The sequence below is a fragment of the Octodon degus genome, unplaced genomic scaffold (genome assembly GCF_000260255.1).
Source record: "Octodon degus isolate 3935 unplaced genomic scaffold, OctDeg1.0 scaffold00035, whole genome shotgun sequence".
Taxonomy (NCBI): Eukaryota; Metazoa; Chordata; class Mammalia; order Rodentia; family Octodontidae; genus Octodon; species Octodon degus.
The window spans coordinates 8918805-8936581 of record NW_004524611.1 but is presented as its reverse complement, the minus strand read 5'-3'; the positions used below and the strand labels follow the sequence as shown (position 1 = coordinate 8936581).

The window sequence follows — 17777 nt, the reverse complement described above, 5'->3', positions numbered from 1 at the left end:
AAGAAAGAGCTGAGCACATAGCTCACTGTGAAGGCCCTGAGTTTGATCCCTAGTAACACACACACACACACACACACACACACACGAATCAGTTATATTGGTCTGTTCTTTCCTATGTTAAAAATCAACACCGGAAGTTATAAGCAAAACCAATCCAAGATATATATGGTCCCCTCTCCAACAACTACTATAGAAACAAAACAAAACAAAAAGTACAACCTTTAACAAGAAGGAAATGATGAGGTAGAAACCAATCCACTTGATTTTACTGCCTAATTTTTATTCGTTGGAAGCCTGTGTTTTTTTTTTTTTTTTTCTTTCAGCTGAAGGAATTAAATAGATCAAGAAGACCTTAGGATTCCGTTTCTTGGGAGACTCGGGTTTGGGGCAGAAGTCGTGGAAATCCATTAGTCAAAGGAACGTGCTTTTGATATTAAAATGTCCCCAGAGCTGTGGGTGTACTTAGAAACTGATTCCGACCGTCCTGAATTCTCCACCAGACAGAAAGAGTCGTGGCCTGACTCGGGAAGCCACAGAATCCCGAGTCTCCAGGCCAGATTTTCCCTCTAGCCATTCCTGGCCACGCAAAGCAAAGCTCAGAGCGCACAGAAAGGGGATGTCTTCATCGCCAACCGGGACGGAACAAGCCCGCCAGCTCGGGGACTGCTGAGAACCCAAGGGTCCCTCCGGCGCCAGCCGCCGCCGCCAACATGACTTGACTGCCCTCCCAGCCCATCCCCATCCCTAGCCCGCGTGGCCCGCGCTCTCCGGGCGCCCCCACCCTTTCCGGGTGCGCGCGCACGAGCCGGCCGGCGGGGGAGCAGCGCGCCTGGAGCCTGCGGGCGGTGGCGGCCGAGCTGCTAGCGCGGAGACCCGCTGGCCAGGGGCGGAGGAGGAGGAGGAGCAGCAGCCGCGCCCCGCCCTCCGTCGCCACCTGCGCGTCCCCTCCCGGCTCCCCGGCCTCCGGGGCTGTGTGAGCTCCCGGTGCCGCAGCGGCGGAGTCACTGCGTCCGCGGGTTTGGGGACGCTCCGCGCTGGGCTCTGGGGGCGCAGGAAGAGCGGAGGGTACGCCCACGCGCGTCGCTCCCGGTCGCGCTTTTCTGCGACGTTTTGGGGAAGGCAGAGATGGGCGGGGGCGATAGAAAACTGCTGTGACTTTTGGGGTCCGACTCCTCCTTCCGGTCAGCCTCGGGACGCGCCAGCTCGGAGACAGGCCCCGAAGGCTGGCTGCGCGGCGTGGGGACTTGGAACGTGTCCGGGAGCCCGCGGCGCGCTGCGCGCTGGTGAGTTTGCCGGCGGGGTGAGGGCGGCGGAGAGGACACCTTGTGTCCCCCACCTTTGCATCCAGGACTGCCCCCCACTTTGAGAGTAATTCAGACTTGAGCGTGACTGCAGAGCGCTCTCTCCGGCGTGCGTGATGGAGCGGGCCGGCGAGTGGAACAAAGGCAAGCACCCCTAGGAGCGGGTCCTCCTCTGAAGAGCGCGCCGCGACGGCCGGCCAGAGGGTGGTGGCCCTGGGAGACCCAGGAGTGGCGTGCTTCCCCGCACCGGGCACCTGCGCCGGCACCTGCGCGCGCGGCTCCCGGAGCAGCTGGGTCGGGCCGCCCAAGGTCCAAGGCGAACCTCTTGCTGGTTCACAGCGGATACCTCCGTCCTTTCGCTACGACGCCTGGAAGGGACTGCGCGCCTTGGACCCATTAGGCGTCTCCGAGGACTAGCACTTCTGCAGCCCCCAGGCTTCCACGGGAGCTTTTGCGCTCTTTGCTCCATCAGCACCTTCCATCCGTCCCAGCTGCCCGAGCATCCGCGTGGGGCGCCTGTAGCGGCGGGAATCGTCACCCGCCATCAGGTGTCTGAGGCTCGCACAGCCCGCGGATGCCCTGCGCCTCGCCGGAGCCTTAGGGGTCGCGGGTCCGGGGCCAGGGCAGGCCAGGTTGTTTGATGGCTTCACTGAGAAGAGTCAAAGTGCTGCTGGTGTTGAACTTGATTGCTGTGGCCGGCTTCGTGCTCTTCCTGGCCAAGTGCCGGCCCATCGCGGTGCGCAGCGGAGACGCCTTCCACGAGATCCGGCCGCGCGCTGAGGCGGCCAACCTCAGCGCGCACAGCGCCAGCCCCATCCAGGATGCGGTCCTGAAGCGCCTCTCGCTGCTCGAGGACATCGTCTACCGGCAGCTGAATGGTAGGGACGCGCGCGGGCGCTCCAGGGTCTCCAAGAGAGCGGGCGGGCGGGCCGAGCATCGGGTGAGCCCCAGGCGCTCCGCGCGCAGGCTCAACAGTCCTCACCTGACTTCCCCACTCTTCTTTTTACCTTCCCTGCCCCGGGTCGGGCAGGAGGCCCGTGCTGCTGGAAAGAAAACTACCTGCTTTCTTTCCTGGCCCCAGCTCTAAGTTTGGTTTTACGCTGGAAATATGTCAGTACATTTAGCTCTCAGTCCTAGCGTGCCAGCCGGGAAATTATTCCCTGGGGACTCCAGCCAGAAGGCAGAAACTAGAGGAACATCCAGGCGGGACTCAGGGTTGGACCGAGGTTTAGGAAGGAAAGAGGGAGGCGGGAGATGGGTGGCTTTAAGTGTCTGCAAAGTCAAAGCTCCGTGTATTGCTGTACTGAGGTAAAACTGTAAGTGTTTTGGGTGTGTGAGGTGGGTTGCATGGCTAATGAGGTTTACTTCTCGGCCCCGCTGCCCTGGTGGAGGCTGGTGTTAAAACCACAGCCGTTTCTGATCTAGAGGTGCAGAGGGGCAATTGTTAAAGTTCACGGGGAGCCCTGGAGAAAGATGCTCAGGGAAAGTAGCAAAGGGAGGTGTGGCACCAGCTTGGGACAGTTGTCACAATCTGCCGCTTCTAAGGCGTTTCCAGGGGCTGAGGGGAGAGGGAGACTTTCAGCGTTACACCTGGTCCTGTGGACACTTTGCTGTCCCCCAGGGATTATCTTCTTGATTACAGGCAGCTCTGAGGTACCCACATGAGTTTATACAGGGCAGATGCAGTACTTAGGTACAGGCCGCCTCCTTCCCTCCTGAGCTTCCAACTCATGTTCTTACATGTTCTAGAACTGCAGATAATCATAAAGATAATGATAATAAATAACTGGTGGAATTCTTGCTGCCTGCCAGGTGCTCGGGGAGGCATTACAATTGCATTATCTCATAGATTGTTTGCACCAGTCCAGAGAGGTTCCCTCCCATCCCCATATGGAAAATGAGAAAACAAGGCTGGAGGAGGTTGCCTGGTGCCTTGCTACTAGTAAGTAGTAGAGTTTGTGGTCAGAGCCCCCTGCCTGGTTGGCCACAGAGCTGTGCGCTTGGCCACTGTGCACAAGCTTCTGTCTCTCATCTCTTCTTAATTGTAAGGTGTATTAGGTTTGCTGAAAAAATATGTGGCGCTGCAATTATAACCATCATCTGGGTACAGTCAGGGGCCACACTTTGCTGTCTTCATCGTGGTGAGAGTTAGAGACCAGTCTGGTGGCAGGGGGCAGGGAGAAGGATGACGCTAGTGTCTTCTCTGATGGTCCCTTCTGGGTAGCTCCGGGCGGCTGTGGTCAGGTGTCTGCACAGGTGGCTGGACACCGTGGCCTTCTTCACATCAGGAAGCGCCCAGGGCTTGCCTTGAGCGAGCATCCGCAGTGTGAGGCAGTGATGCTGTCCCTGCCCCTCATAGATAGTGTGGCCAGGCCATCGGGCCAGCCTGCGGAGGTCACACAGAAGGGCTGCTCCTGAGCACCCGGAAACAAAATGAGCAGAAGGTGACAAAACCCTGCAGTTCATTGTGAAAGGAATTAGAGGCTTATGAGTGTGGGCTTCATTATTCTATAGATACCTGCCACAGACAGACAGGTTCACAGGACCCAAGGAATAGCTCAAGTCCCATGGGTGTTCAGGAACGAGGACCCTTTGGGGGTTAGTTTCCATTAGTAACATTACGTACATGGTCTCAGTACCCCAGTAGGGAATGATAAAATGCTACCTGGTGTTTTTGCCAACATGCATGAACTCATTTAGTCTTTGTGCCAACCTATGAGGTAGGTCTATTACTTACCCCTGAGACACTTGCTCCTGTCACCCAGAACAGCAGGGCTAGGAGTGGACCCTGGACCATCGGGCCCCAGGGTGTGGGTTCTGAGTTGGTGCACCAGCCTGTCCCTGTCTTTTGCATGCATCACTCAGGAGGCCTGTAGGACACGGATTTCTGGATGCACATCCCCGCAGGTCTGGAGTAGAGTGTGAGAACAAGCTTGTGGCTGGGGACATTGTGCCTGACATTCTACTGCCTACATCAAGCCGAGCAAGACTCAGTCTTTCCAAAGCCATCTGGTTGGAGGAACTTCTGAGAAGCCGAGACTTGCTTCCCGAGGGCCGAGGGTCAGCTTGCTTTCTTCGTGACCATCTGCCGTGTAAACAGTTTCCTGGCTGCTTGGATCAGAGGCTATGGGCTGGGAAGTCTGCAGTTTCTTACCTTGCAGGCTTGAAGGAAGAGTTGGCAGGAAGGCTCCGTTGAGAGCTTTTCTTGGGTGAGACAGAGTTCAAGCTGGGATGTGGCAGATGTTTTCTTTCTGGCTACTTTGAGCGAGCGTAGTTTGTAGAGACATAAAACCTGGTGGGAAAGAGCAGAGCAGGGAAAGTTTGGAGATGGAGAGGATCCTCCCTTCCCTTCTCCACCTTCCCTCAAGCTCTCCATCCTTTGCCTGCTCTTCTTTTGGTAGCGTGTGTCCCATCTGTTGATGCCTGAAGCCTGCTGGGATATTATGCTGCAGCAGGAGGTGCGGGGGGCGGGGAGAGAGACAGGAAGGCTCCCCTCCCAGGGCCTGGTGAGGTGGACTTGCACTGCATGTGGCTTCGTGCTCTGCATCGGTCTCCATCTCTTGCTGTTGACAGAGGAAAAGGAAGCCTGTGCCTTGGTCTTCATTATTCCTCAGCAAGAACTGGGCACTGGGAATATGGGGTATGATTGGAAGAAATGCTATAGGGCTCGGGAGATAGCTCAGTGGTCTAAGCTCCTGCCTGGCAAGTGCAGGGACCCGGGTTTAATCCCCAGTACTACCTGCTGTGCCCGCCCCAAGTTCCCTGGGTGTGCTGAGTTGGCCCTGAAACCAAGCATCTGGTGCACACCTGTAATCCCAGTGCTGGGGAGATTGAGACAGGGGGATCACTTCAAGTCTGAGCTCCACAGCAAGACCCTGTACGAAATAAATAAATAAATAAATAAATAAATAAATATCCTGTGAATGTTTAAATAAAAATGTTAAAAAATTATCAGTCAAGTGTGATTCACATTAATCCAGTAGGATACCCCCCCTTGCTTTGAACAAGCTAAAAACTAAACATATCATTCTTGAAGTCCTTGCATGAGTATCTTCATGCGGTGTGATCAAAAACATGGTGAATGCTGCTGTTGAGTGCCATCAAATAAAAAGGCCGGGTTGTAAAAATGTGACCGTATCTTCATCCATCTTATTGACTGGATTTGGTGCCTAAAGTAAAAATGAACATGAAAGAGAAATGTTTTAAATGGATTCAAGTGGCTACTACAGTGCAACCAGAGACCCTCATGAAAGAAGACTTCTAGACCTGCTGCAGAAAGTGGCAAGAACAGGGAGATGAGTGTACTTGATGCAAGGGCGGGTATCCTGAGGAGGGCTGATGGAAGTTTGACTGTAATCTATCCTTTAGATATAAAAATTCGCTGTGTGTTTTAATCACGCTATGTGCAGCATGAACTTGCATCTGGCTCCTCTCATGCATAGCAGAGCCAGCATTAAACATTCGTTCAGGCTTTTAAAAACTTGTCCTGTGGAGTCCTAGGCAGCTCCAACAGCTCCACGTCCCAAGGCTGTTGAGTGTGTCTTGGTACTGTCTCTCTGGTGCTACAGGTTTTCTTGAGCACCTGTGAGCAGCCACCTAGAGATTCTTGGGTGACCCAGATGTCCGTGCTAAGAGCTGCTGCCATGCCCTGAGCCCTGATTTTTTAAAAAAATTATTTATGTATTTGGTACAGGGTCTTGCCACACAGCTCAGACTCAGAGTAATCCTGTCTCAGCCTCCCCAGCTCTGGGGTTACAGGTATGCACCGTCATGCCTGGTTTTGGGGCTGGCATTGTGTGTCTGGGGTTCTGGGGATCGGACCTGGGTCCTTGCACTTGCCAGGCAGGCATTTAGACTGCCAAGCTGTCTCTGCAGCCCCCAAATCCTGACTTTTGAAAATAGCTTAAAGTTTGTTTGATTTTTCTTGGTGCAGCTGTGAAAGACACTTTAAAGATCAAGCAGAGATGCAGTTCTGGAGAAGCACACTGGGCTGAACTATTTGGAGGAGAAACTCCAGATTTTCTCCTGCAGCTGCCCTCCCTTTCTCCCCTCTAGGGCTCCCTCTGGTAAGCCCATCTCTGGCCTGTACTTCCTACACCAGGCTGTTGTGCTGCTGGCCTGTGCCCAAGTGCCAGCTTCTGCTCTCCTCTGATCCACCAATCTTGCTCTGGCTCCAGCTCTCTGGGTGGAGAGCAGGTACTTCCAAAGGCCCTGGATCCTTCCATGGCTTCCTGTGTCCCAAGGCATCATGGTCCAGCCTGCAGGGCAGGGGCAGGGTCTGCCCAGCCCACTTCAGTGGCATCTCCTGTGTGCCCAGCCCAGGGCCTTTGCGTGCTTCAGCCAGACCCCGGTACTTGCTGAAATACCCTGCCTGGGCCTCAGCGCCATGAGCCTGCACGTTGCAGTCCCAGTCTTCGAGAACTGCTGGATGTTTTACTTTCCTCTGTTCTCCCCATCCCTTTCCCCACTCCATCTACCCTTTCATCCTTCACACAAGGTCACCTCCTGGGAGCGGGGCTCATGGCAGGTCACTGGGCCGAAAGTTTCACTATTCACTTGTCAGTGGCCCTGTGCAGCCCTGGCCTGAGCTCTTGGCTTTGTCGGGTTACTTAGTGGCACCAGGCCTTTGTGCTGATGTTACACCCCCAGCTCTTTTTAATTTTTTAAAGTTTGAGACAGGGTCTCACTAAGTTACTTAGCTGCCAGGCTTGGCTTGATCTTTGCAATCCTCCTGCCTCAGCCTCTCAGAGGGGTGGGATTACAGGCATGCACCACTATGCCCAGTGGGGTTTAGCTCTTGACTTCACCAATGGACTGTAGGCCTTTGAAGGGTTGCGACCCTATTGTAAAATTGTACATCCCACTCCTGTCACTCAGCCTCCGCTGCAGCACTTGGCACATAATGTGGACATTTAAAAGTTTATTGGTTGACTAATTGGTGGGGCTGTTTTTAGGAGGTAGAAGATAGCCACCAAAGAAATAACTCTCAGGATTGTAAAACCTTGTCTTGGGTTGAGCCCTGTGATGAGGGGAGGACCCTTCAGAGATGGTAGCGTGAAGCAGCCCGTAGTTAGGCGACAGCAAGTGTGGGCAGGTTTCCTTTGAATGTGTGATTTTGTTATATTATATTTATATATATTCCTTTTGATGGCCTAAAATCAATTCCTATCGATTTCAGAAAATTTGAAAAATCTGGAAATCACTAATCCAGAAAAGAGCAGAACCCTAAACATAGTGTTTAAAGTGGTGGCTGCATTATAGATCTAGGCAGATTTTTGTTGATGTTGTTCATGGAATTCCCTGGGTGGCTTTCTGTGCGTGACATTTGGCTTTCCATCACCTCGCCTGTCACCTTCTAAAGAAGTTATTTATTTCTCTCATTTTAGAATGAGAAAGGTGAGAAACAGAGATACCGTGTGATTTAGCGGGGCGCCGCACTCTGTGAAGGGCAGGGTTTCCCCACGATCCACCTCACATTCCACTGTGCCAACGTGTGGATCTCCTCCCCAGCTCCTTGCAGGCTCCCAGGCCTGGGGGTGACCCCCCCCCAAAGTCCCCTGGAGGCAAAGGGCCCTTGTCAGCACTCAGTCCCAATGAGCCCAGGGCGGCCTTGCTGCAAGAGGAAACACAATCAATTCCAGTTCGGTTCCAGTTTTAGATTTCAGAAAGGATATTGAATAGAAGCAGAGATGCTTGAAGAAATTGGAAATCTTTATAGAAACTGAGGGAGGTCAAAATTACCTATCCTAGTCCTGCCCTAAAGCCATGCAGGGGCACAGGAAGCTGCAGTCGAAAACCAGAATGTTCCCAGCTGGCCCAGGAGGGAGAGAGGTTTATGCTCTGCTCCTAGTGAAAGCAGGAAGAGGAGGAGGATGGCACTTTGAAAGATATCTTCACTGAATTGCAAAGCCAGCCCTGTGCTGCCTCCCCTCCGCTGCTGGGATACAGTTGTGCTTGTGTAGACTGCAGATGCTGATGGGACCGTATTTCCTGTGGGCAGGAGGTAAGAGGGAGAAGGCGCCAGCCAGGCCAGCACCAGCTTTCACAAGCTGCATGCAGGGCTTGGTGACAGCGTGACATGGGAGGGGCGAGCTCTCCGAGCCTGGGGCACAGCCTGGGTGCTGGAGGGAGATGTACATCTGCTACTGTCACCATCTCGGCCTCGGGTGGCAGCAGCCTCCCCTGGAAAAAGGGGAGCTCCCATCTTTGTGTCTCCAGAAATGGAATCACAAGACGTCTGTCTGTGTCAGCCAGAGAGTGTGACCGGCAGCCTGCCAGCAGGGGACAGCTGCTGCCTGCCCCGCACCCAGGTAGCAGGAGAGACAGCCAGTGGCATTCTTGCCCAAGAAACCCAAGCCGCTGACCTTTGCTGGTTACCAAACCAGGAGTGTCCTTTGTGGACAGGAAGGAGGCTCAGCGTTTAGAGCTAAGAGTGGCAATGGGGGAAGGAGCAGGGGCACCGTGAGGACCAAGTCAGGAAGAGGCAGCCTGCAAGTCTGTCTGTAAGGATGTGGTGGAAGATAGATTGTTAACGCTGGGGTGGAACAGACCTGATTTCATTTCCAGCTCTGTCGCTTACTAGCATGTGACTTTAGGCAAGTCACTTTACTTTTCAACTGCTAAACAGAGTCCTCGTCTATCAGGTTGAACTGAGATTCAAAATACAGAGCTGATATTCTTTTAGGAAGTACACTTTCTCATCCAGCTTGGACCATGCAAGGCTTATTTTCAGAGTAGGTACCAAAACAGCTATATCTGGTTTCAAAACAGTAAGACACTTCTGTTTCAGAAGGAAAATGCTGTAATAGTGTTTCAAATTGGTGTTCCAATTAGTTCCATAAGTTTATGCGCAGATGTATTAGCCAAGCATTGCCATAGGATATTGTGACAGTGGACCTTCCTTCCCTCATAATGTTTGCAAAACATTGACCAGTTAGACCAGCCAAGCAGGGTAGTATTCTTTATAATGCCTTATGTCAATTTAGGTAAACCATGTCATCGGTGCCATTAAAAATTTGTGCTTTGTACTCTTAGTATAAATTTGGACAAATTTATTAGTGAATAGTTTTGATGTTTGCAAAACCAGGAATGATTTATTAAATATTAAAACCAAAGAACAAAAACAAAACAAAACAAAATACAGAGCACGTTGCAGGACTCTACCCCAGGGAAAAAAACTCCTGAGAAGAGGAGACCTGGCCACTCCCTCCGCGCCTGTCCAGGTTGCCTGCAGCTGCCTTGGCCCGGAGCAGGCTCTGCAAACCTTTCTGCACGTACACAAGGACAGCTGCTGGTGCCAGCTTGCAGCGTGGCTGTAGTCAGAAAGGGGGAATGGGGATCAGTTCTGTTCTACCTTTCTTGGCCTCTCTGGGCTCACGGGTGACCCTACTCTCCTCTGTGTATTTGTCTGAGACTGAGCTCTATTTCTTTTTCTCTCTCCTCTTCCCTTCCTGGCTAGTGATGGCCTTCAGGTGATCCCCTGGAGCCCTGCAGCCCTGGAAAGGTTGGCATGACAGCCTGTACACAGTAGTCTCTTTATTCATGGTGTCAGGGGCAGTCAGCAGTCCAATAAGGTATTTTGGAGAAAGAAAAAGAAGCAGGGAGAGAGTGTGTCAGAGGGAGAGGTCCCATCCACGTAACCTCTTCTGTACCGTATAGCCTTGTAACTGTTCTCTTACAATTAATTATTCATTTAATAGAAATTAATGTTCAAATGAAGATTTATTGTAGTTTCGTGTGTTCAGGAATAAAGTAGTGTATGGGGTACATTGGTCAGCTTTCTGCTACTGTAATGAATACCATCATGAAGATGTGCAGACTTGTAGAGGGAAGGTCTATTTTGGCTGGTGGTTTAGGGGGCTCAGTGCATAATCTCCGGTCACGTTGCTTTGGGGCGGTGGCACCATACAGCATGGTGCTGGGTACGTGGCGGAGAAAGCCTGTCTGCCCCACAGTGGCTGGAAGTGAAAGAGAGAGGCAGCTCCACAGCCCCCTTGGGGGACAAGCTCCTGCTGAATCCCACCAGGTCCCGTCTCTTAAAGGGACCACCACTGAGTGGTGCACAGTTAGGGCCAAGTCCCTAGTGGACGCGCTAGGGGACAGTTCAGACCCAAAGCACATGCTAGGGGCTGGGAGGATGGTAGTTTCAGGCTTTCCCTGGGAGTCTTAGGATGTGCCTCCTGTAGGGAAGGGGGCTTCTTAGCCAGACCCCATCTCGGAATGCCTTGCATGGGGGTGCAAACACAAGAGGGGTGCAGATATCGTGCCTGCCTGGACTCCCAGGTCCAGTTGGGAAGCTCTATTTGTAGTTTACCAGTAGCACGTTGAGTCCCAAAGGACTGCTGGGCAGAGCGGGAGTGAGGCTGAGCTGACACCTAGTCAGTGCAGACTTCAGTGGAAGCACTAAGAAGCTGATACTTACGGGCAGGAGGAGTGGGTGGGTGGCAAGACATGAGGAAGTGGATCAGAGACCAGAGGCGCACCTGAGGGGTGCTCAGCCCGGGACGGGATCACGGCATCCAGAACAGCAAAGAGGCAGAAGAGGACTTAGGGAGAAGCTGGCGTGGGGGGTGGTGATGGAGCGCGGTGATGAAAGCCTGTAATCCCAGCATTCTGGGAGGCTGAGGTGGGGCATGGCAAGTTAAGCCCTACCCAGGCAATTTAGTGACCTCATGAGACCCTTTCTCAAAATAAACTTTTTAAAAAAAAAAAGAAAAAGGGATAGAGATGTATGCAGTTCAGTGTGAAGGCCGGGGTTCAACCCTCAGTTCTGCACAAAGAAAATTTAAAAAGAGTGCGTGGGGTGGGGCTATGAGTCCTGGGCTGCAGGGAAGTACCTGGGCAGGCTGGTGCTTAGGTTCAGGACTAGCCAATGGGCCAGGCTTAGGTCCTGGGCTGGCTCGGATCTCATGCTGTAGCGATAGGCAGCCATGAAAGGAGAGGCCCCAGGGGGGTCTGAGTGCCAGATCTGGGAATGCTGACATCCTTGTATATGAAGGCGTGGTCTCTGTCTAGGACACACACACATCATGTCATGTACTCTGTGAGGCACTCCACTTTACCTAGTCCAGCTGTGGAAACAGTTGTGACGTAGCATTGTGTAGGAGATGGTGAGCAGAAACCTCTGTCCTGGGGCTCCTGGAGCTCTGTGGTACAGCTCATGACCAGGTACAGGGCATCCTGGCTTCCATTTTCAGGATCATGAACAAAACGCCAGAGCCCCCACACATGTTCACTGTGGATGCAGTCTTTTTTTTGGCTGAATATTTTCGATCTTGCGTTGGTCTACTCCTTGGAGACAGAACTGCAGATGCGCGGGGTGGTAGCAGCCACGGGTGCTGACATGCTCGAGCGGACTGGGCTTGTCCACGTGTGTGAATCTCGGCCTGAGTCCTCTCATGCCTCACTTCGCAGCTCCCTCCCTGGCTGTGTTCAGAACCAGAGGTCCCCACCCAGCACAGCTCCATTTGGAAAATCGGAAGCTGCCCTCTTGAATTCTCTCGCCAACTCAATTCAATTCTTCCTGTGTCCCGGGACTCTTAAATCTCAGGCGCAGCCCTGTTCTACCCATTTCTCTGGCTTCCTCAGGCTTAAGCCCTCACCTTTCTGTCCTATGCTTTGTCCCCTCCAGGGAGCCCAATCAGCTAGTAGAACAGTCCTACCGACACTGAGGCAGGAGTTGGTGCCCACAGGCGTGTTTGTCATAGCTGGGGCTTTCTCTGGTCCAGCACCTGCTTCCTGTTCCCTGGGCCTCCTTGGGCCCAGAGGAAGTGGGCTGGTCTGTCTCAGTGGTGGCCCGTAGGGTCTGGGGAAGGCCAGGGAGAAGGAACCCACCACAGTTCCCCCTTCCTCTCTTCCCACTTCTCCCTCTTTCCCCCCTTCCTTCCAGAGCACTTAGCATAGATGCAGGATCTACATGGTTGAAAGACCTTCCTCTGCCTTCGCGGTTATTGCTCCCAGGTATTTAGGCTGCTCTGACATGTGGGTGACAATCGGCTTAGCCACTGCGAGAGAAGTTTTCCCTTTTAATAATACCCTGTCACTGCTAACTGCTGAGGCTCGGCCCTGCCATGCGTGAGTAATAAACTGCTGCTGTAATTGCAGGTGGCCACACACCCGTGCGCCTGACAACTACTAAGGAACCTGGTCCCAGAAGGACCTCTCCCAGCCCAGCTGTGGGTGCAGCGACATGGTGCCTGGTTGTGGGGTTCTTGCTTACCAAGGGACCTCTGGCTTTGAGGCTGCTGTACCTCCTGGCAGGAAGGGTGCCAACTCAGGGTGAGGAGACCAAGATTGTGGGTGGACTCTAAGAACCGAAGCATGGGCACCTGTGAAATGAGTGCGTGACTTCAGGGTCCTTAATGGCTCCTGTTAGGAAGACCATCTCCTTTCCCCATGTGAGCTCGGAGGACCCATTCACCAGTCCTTCCTGTCCCAAAGCCTTCTTGCCATCTGGTCAGAATTGCCCTTTCCTCCGAATTTCTGTTCAGAGGCCCTTGTTCATTTCTACCCTGCATCATCATGAATTATGACATGTTCTGATCCGGTAGTTTCCAACAGAATGGGCTTTATTTCTCCCTGGGTCATTGAGGAGTTAATTCTTCAGCAAATAATTTGTTGTCATTTAACCAACAGAGAAGAAGTGACAGGTAGTGACGTGCTGGTGTCCTGAGGTCATAGCTTACGTCGTGCTGTTTCTCTTGGTCTTTTCCTCATGGCTACAAAATGACTGCAGTAGCTCCTTTCATTGTATTTTGGTATAAGATAGGAAGTCTTGTATACCAGTGGACATATCTGCTCCTGTTGTTTAGTCAGAGTATGATTGTTTTGTAAAGGAATTAAGCATGATTGTTGCCAAAGGGCAGGAGAGAAAGAACAGCATCTGCATTCTAAATCCACAGAGCCTGCCATCCCCAGTACATTTCAGAGAGTGCTAGAATGTAGTCAGACTAGTCTGGACCCAGGTGGCTGAGGCAGGAGGACCCCTGCAAGTTTAAGACCAGCCTGAACTATATATAAAGACCCTGTCTCAAAAATACGATACAACACACCAAAAGACAGTCTAGTCTTAGTTAACTGGAAACTCAGTTTCTTAGAATAGTCAATCTTTGGGCATTCTGAATTTAGATTTGACTTAAAGAGATTTCATAGGTGAAAACTACCATTTATTCTTGTATTTCATCAGTGTTAGGATGCCCTTTCCCTTCCTTCCCTCTCTTTCCCATCCCCTTCCTTTCCAATAGTGGCAATTGATAGAAACCAGAGCCTTCATACCAAGCTACCTTTTCCATCACTTTTCTCTAATTTTTGAGACAAGGTCACACTGAATCACTAAGTTCTCCAGGCTGGACCCTACCTTGGAATCCTCCTGCCTCAGCCTTCCAGAGTGTGGGATTACAGGCATGTGTCACTGTGCTCAACAGATGCACATCTTTTCATCTTTGACATTCAAGACACCAGCAGTTTTTGCTTTTGAGAGTATTGCTGTATAGTTCAAGCTGCCCCTGAACTAACTATCTAGCCAGGCTGGCCTCAAACTTATAGCAGGCCACCTGCCTCAGCCTCTACAGAATTAGAATTATAGGCATGTGCTGGATAACATCCATTTTAGTAATTTAATAGGCAACAATTTTTTTCCCTTATGGATTAATAAGAATGGTCCATCTTACCATTGAAAATCTCTTAGATTCTGTGAAATAGAATATATGGTATCTGTCCCACAGACATATATATACATCTTAGCTCACTAAACACAGCTGTTTTAATGAGTATCTAAATACCCATGAAATCAGGTGGTTTGATCTACTTAGTTCAACATTAATCCCAGTTATACTCTTGTACCCATTTTACATATAAGAGGAAGCTGAAACTGAGATAAACGTGTACTCCTGAGGTGCTCACCTGCTGCCTGCTACTGTGCCTTCCTTTATGAGCTGTGAAGTTGGTGCTTGCAGACTCCTGGGCATGCCAGGCAGCATGTGGGTCCTGTGGCAGCTGGTCCAGGGGCTGTAGCGGGAGGATGCTGCCAGCCACAGAGGATGTGAGCTGCCCACCAGGGGCAGGACTCTGCCGGGAACCTTCCCTTTTTCTCAGGCTCAGCAGTCACTAGTGTGTAAAGTTGTAAAGCCGTTAGTTGTAGGATTGTAAATTATGCTGCGCGAGCTTGAAATCCAGCCCATAATTAGAACAAAATGTGAGGAAATGAAATTGATATTAAGTTAATTAAAAGGCTTTGCTTATATTTGCAGGGAAATTAGCACAACAAAACGAGAGTGTTGACAAGTGCGCGCTGGTAATTTCCCCTTCTGGGGCAGCTCAGGCATCAGGCAAGCTCCGTACCTTGGCTCCTGCCCTTCGTCCTCCCTCCCACTGGGTAGCTGTCTTGCTGGTATTATTCAGGCTTGACTTGGGTAGAATCTGTCAGTTTTTAATGGACACCATGCCTTGAATAGGAGCCCCACTATCTCAGTTACTTTTTTCTTGTTACTGGGACAAAATATCCGACAACCCAAATCAAGGAAGGCAAGATTTATTTAACTCACAGTTAGTGGAGGTTTCAGTCCCTATTTGGCTGACTCCAAGGCAAAGAAGCACATGGCAGAGGGTAACAGTTCATGGTGGCAGAAAATAGCAAAGAGCAAAGGGAGGAGCGGCGGCTGCAGCAGCTAGCAGGCCTCTCTTCCTTCCTTATATTTTGTTCAGGCTCTCTGCCTCAGGGCAGGTGTAGCACTCACACCCATAATCCCAGCATTGGATCATGAGTTAATCACAAACTCTAGAAGCTGCCCCATGACTGCATGAGGCTGGTGGGGGACAACTAGACACAAACCATAATGCCTGGGCCCTTGAAGGGGGTTGGGAGGCTTCAGATGTCCTGTGCGGGCATTTGCATCTGAGAAGCCACATCAGGTAGCTGGTGCCCGTCCCATTTCTAGCAGGTGAGTTCTTTGGCTTCTTCTCCTGGCTAATTTTTTTTGCCACAGGCGTAGGTTTGAGCATGCAGCAGAGAATTTCAATTTGGAGCTCCAGAAGGGAGGACACATGTGGGGGTTTGATGCCATTTAGAGTAAATCAGAATCTGGATTGGAGACAACCTCAGGCAACTTAAAATTGTTCCTGCCTCTGGGCAGAGACAAAGCTGTGTTCACCAAGTAATTTCCTTTTGGGGGGCAGAGAGCTGGTCATCAGCTGCTCCTGAGCTTGGGTGAGATTGTGTGGCTGGGTTCTCGGCAGTGGGAGGTGGGTGGAAGGGAGGACGTTTGTGGCTGCCAGGCCTGGCCCACCAAATGCCTTGTGGGGTTCTCCATGCCTTTTCTTTGTCTTTTCAGTATTGGTCTTAGAGTCCTTGGACTCCAAGGAAGATAGAAAAGTCCTTGGTCCCTGAATGACGGCTTCGAGCCAAATACTGTTGTTCCTAACCTTCCCTGCCATCCATCTCCTTCTCTCTTTGGGTGTTGATCATTAGGTTAAACTACTGAGATTTTGGAGCATATTTGTTATAGCATCTAGTGTTAATTGGCCTGACTAACTCAGTTGGGACTGGGATACTAATCCTCCTAAACAACCAGTCAGTCTGTCTATTCTTCATTTCTGTCTTTAACCTGATCAACAGATATTGGTTGACTTTTAACAATAAATGGGGGTGTGTCAGGTGCTTGGATTGAAAGTTGCCTATTTATAGCCTAGCTTCTGTATTTGATCTTCTGTTGGCTTTAAGAAAACAGTGTTGTTTCTCAGTATCCCAGTGTTCTATTTACAGAATGATGGAATGATTATAATCATCTCCTACTTATGCTCCTTGTTGGAGCTCTGGGGGAAGTATTGAAATATAGCTAAGTTGTTTGCAATTATAAACAACTAAATAATATATGCATTGTCTTTATTGCTGCTTCTGCTGATAGGAATTGGCATATTTCAAGATGAGACAAACCAAAAAGGTTGGTTTAAGAATTAGCAATTAAAAAAAAAAAAACAGCCTTTGCTGCCACTGCATTTTAAATCATGCAAACATTTATGTTTGTGCCAAAGTTCCACAATTTCCTTTAGAGCAATTACTAAAATCCACGCACAAGATACAAATGGAGTTCAGGGAAGAATATTTAAGAGCTCTCTAATGATGTTAAAAACTGCTAATTTGCCAAGTTGCTCTAATAGCCACTTCGGTTCTTTCTTGCCTGCCCACCCATCTTGCTGCACTTGAACTGATGCCAGGAGACTTGAAGAAGGAGGCTGAAATTACTATTAAAATACACACATCTCATGAAATATCTTTTAAAGACATTTTTCTTTTCCTTTATTAGCTGGAGGTGAATGCTCAGGAAGATATAAGAACCCCTGGGTCGTGTTTACTCGCACAAAGCCATTTGGGGAGGAAACAGGAGCTAAGAAGTAGTCATAATGGGTGGTTTGAGTTAAACTTTTTCTTTTGCTGCTCCTCTGTAGCTTGTATGCATAGAGCCTTAGGGGAAGGACAGACTTCGCTAACTTCTTCACCTCAGTCTACTTATGCAGGTCTCAGCTCAGCAAGACTGCGGTCCCTGAAGGGCTGGCGCCCTGCCCCCGTCCTCTGTAAGCATCATTACTTCTCGGTCCAGCACTAGGGGACCTCAATCTGCCCCTCTCCCCACGAGAATGACCCAAGATGCATATTTTCATTAGTGTGTAAGTTCATGGGCACCTCTCAAGGGTGATTCTCTTGTAAGTCGAGCTTTTAATGAAGAAAGTTGAGCAGTACTGAGTTCCAGACAGGAGGCAGCGATGTGGCATTAGCCCTGCCGGCTGCATTCTTAACCACCATGAGGAGGTTTTAATACCATGGAGGAAGCAGGGACCTTGGAGTTAGATGGAAGCTGTACTAGCTTTGCATTACTGAGACAAAATTCTTGAGATAATCAACTTAAAAAGAGGAAAGGTTTGTTCTGGCTCACAGATTTGGAGATTTCAGTCCATGGCCTGTGGGATGAAGCAGTGCATTATGGTGGAAGCCTGTGACCATGGTAGCTGCTTAACTTGTGGTAGGCGGGAAGCACAAAAGAGGGACTGGAGGTCGCACTCTCCTTTCATTAACTTTCTCCCTGTTGAGACAAGACACATAACCCCCAAACGCTGAAGGAGAGCTTTGTTTTGTTCCTGTTTTGACTGGCTCTGAGGCAAGACAGAGATGGCAGAAGGGTCTGGTGAAGAAGGAGAGAGAAAGGTAGAGGGAGATCCTTTCAAGCACACTCCCATGACCCAGTGATTCTCCTGCCAGGTCCTCTACCTAACAACAAATTCAAGACTGAACTCATCAATGGACTAATCCACTGATAAGTACACACCATGATATAATCAGCTTCCGAAAGCCCAACCTGTGAACACCTGAGGTTTTTGAAGGACATGTTAGATCTAAAACATAAAAATCCCCTTCAAGGTCGACTTACCAATACCTAACTTCATCCTAACAGGCCCCCCTCCTAAGGGTTTCACCACCTGTCCCTT

The 17777-nt window shown here is 50.6% G+C and overlaps 1 protein-coding gene across 1 annotated transcript in view; it reads left to right on the top strand.

The window, feature by feature from the left end:
- The first annotated feature begins 653 nt into the window (after positions 1 to 653).
- Galnt17 (polypeptide N-acetylgalactosaminyltransferase 17) overlaps positions 654 to 17777 on the top strand; it is a 508402-nt gene continuing 491278 nt past the window's right edge. The window contains exon 1 of the mRNA XM_004630407.2: positions 654 to 2179. Coding sequence (XP_004630464.1) covers positions 1942 to 2179 — 238 coding nt within the window. The 5' untranslated portion in view covers positions 654 to 1941. The remainder of the gene's footprint in view (positions 2180 to 17777) is intronic.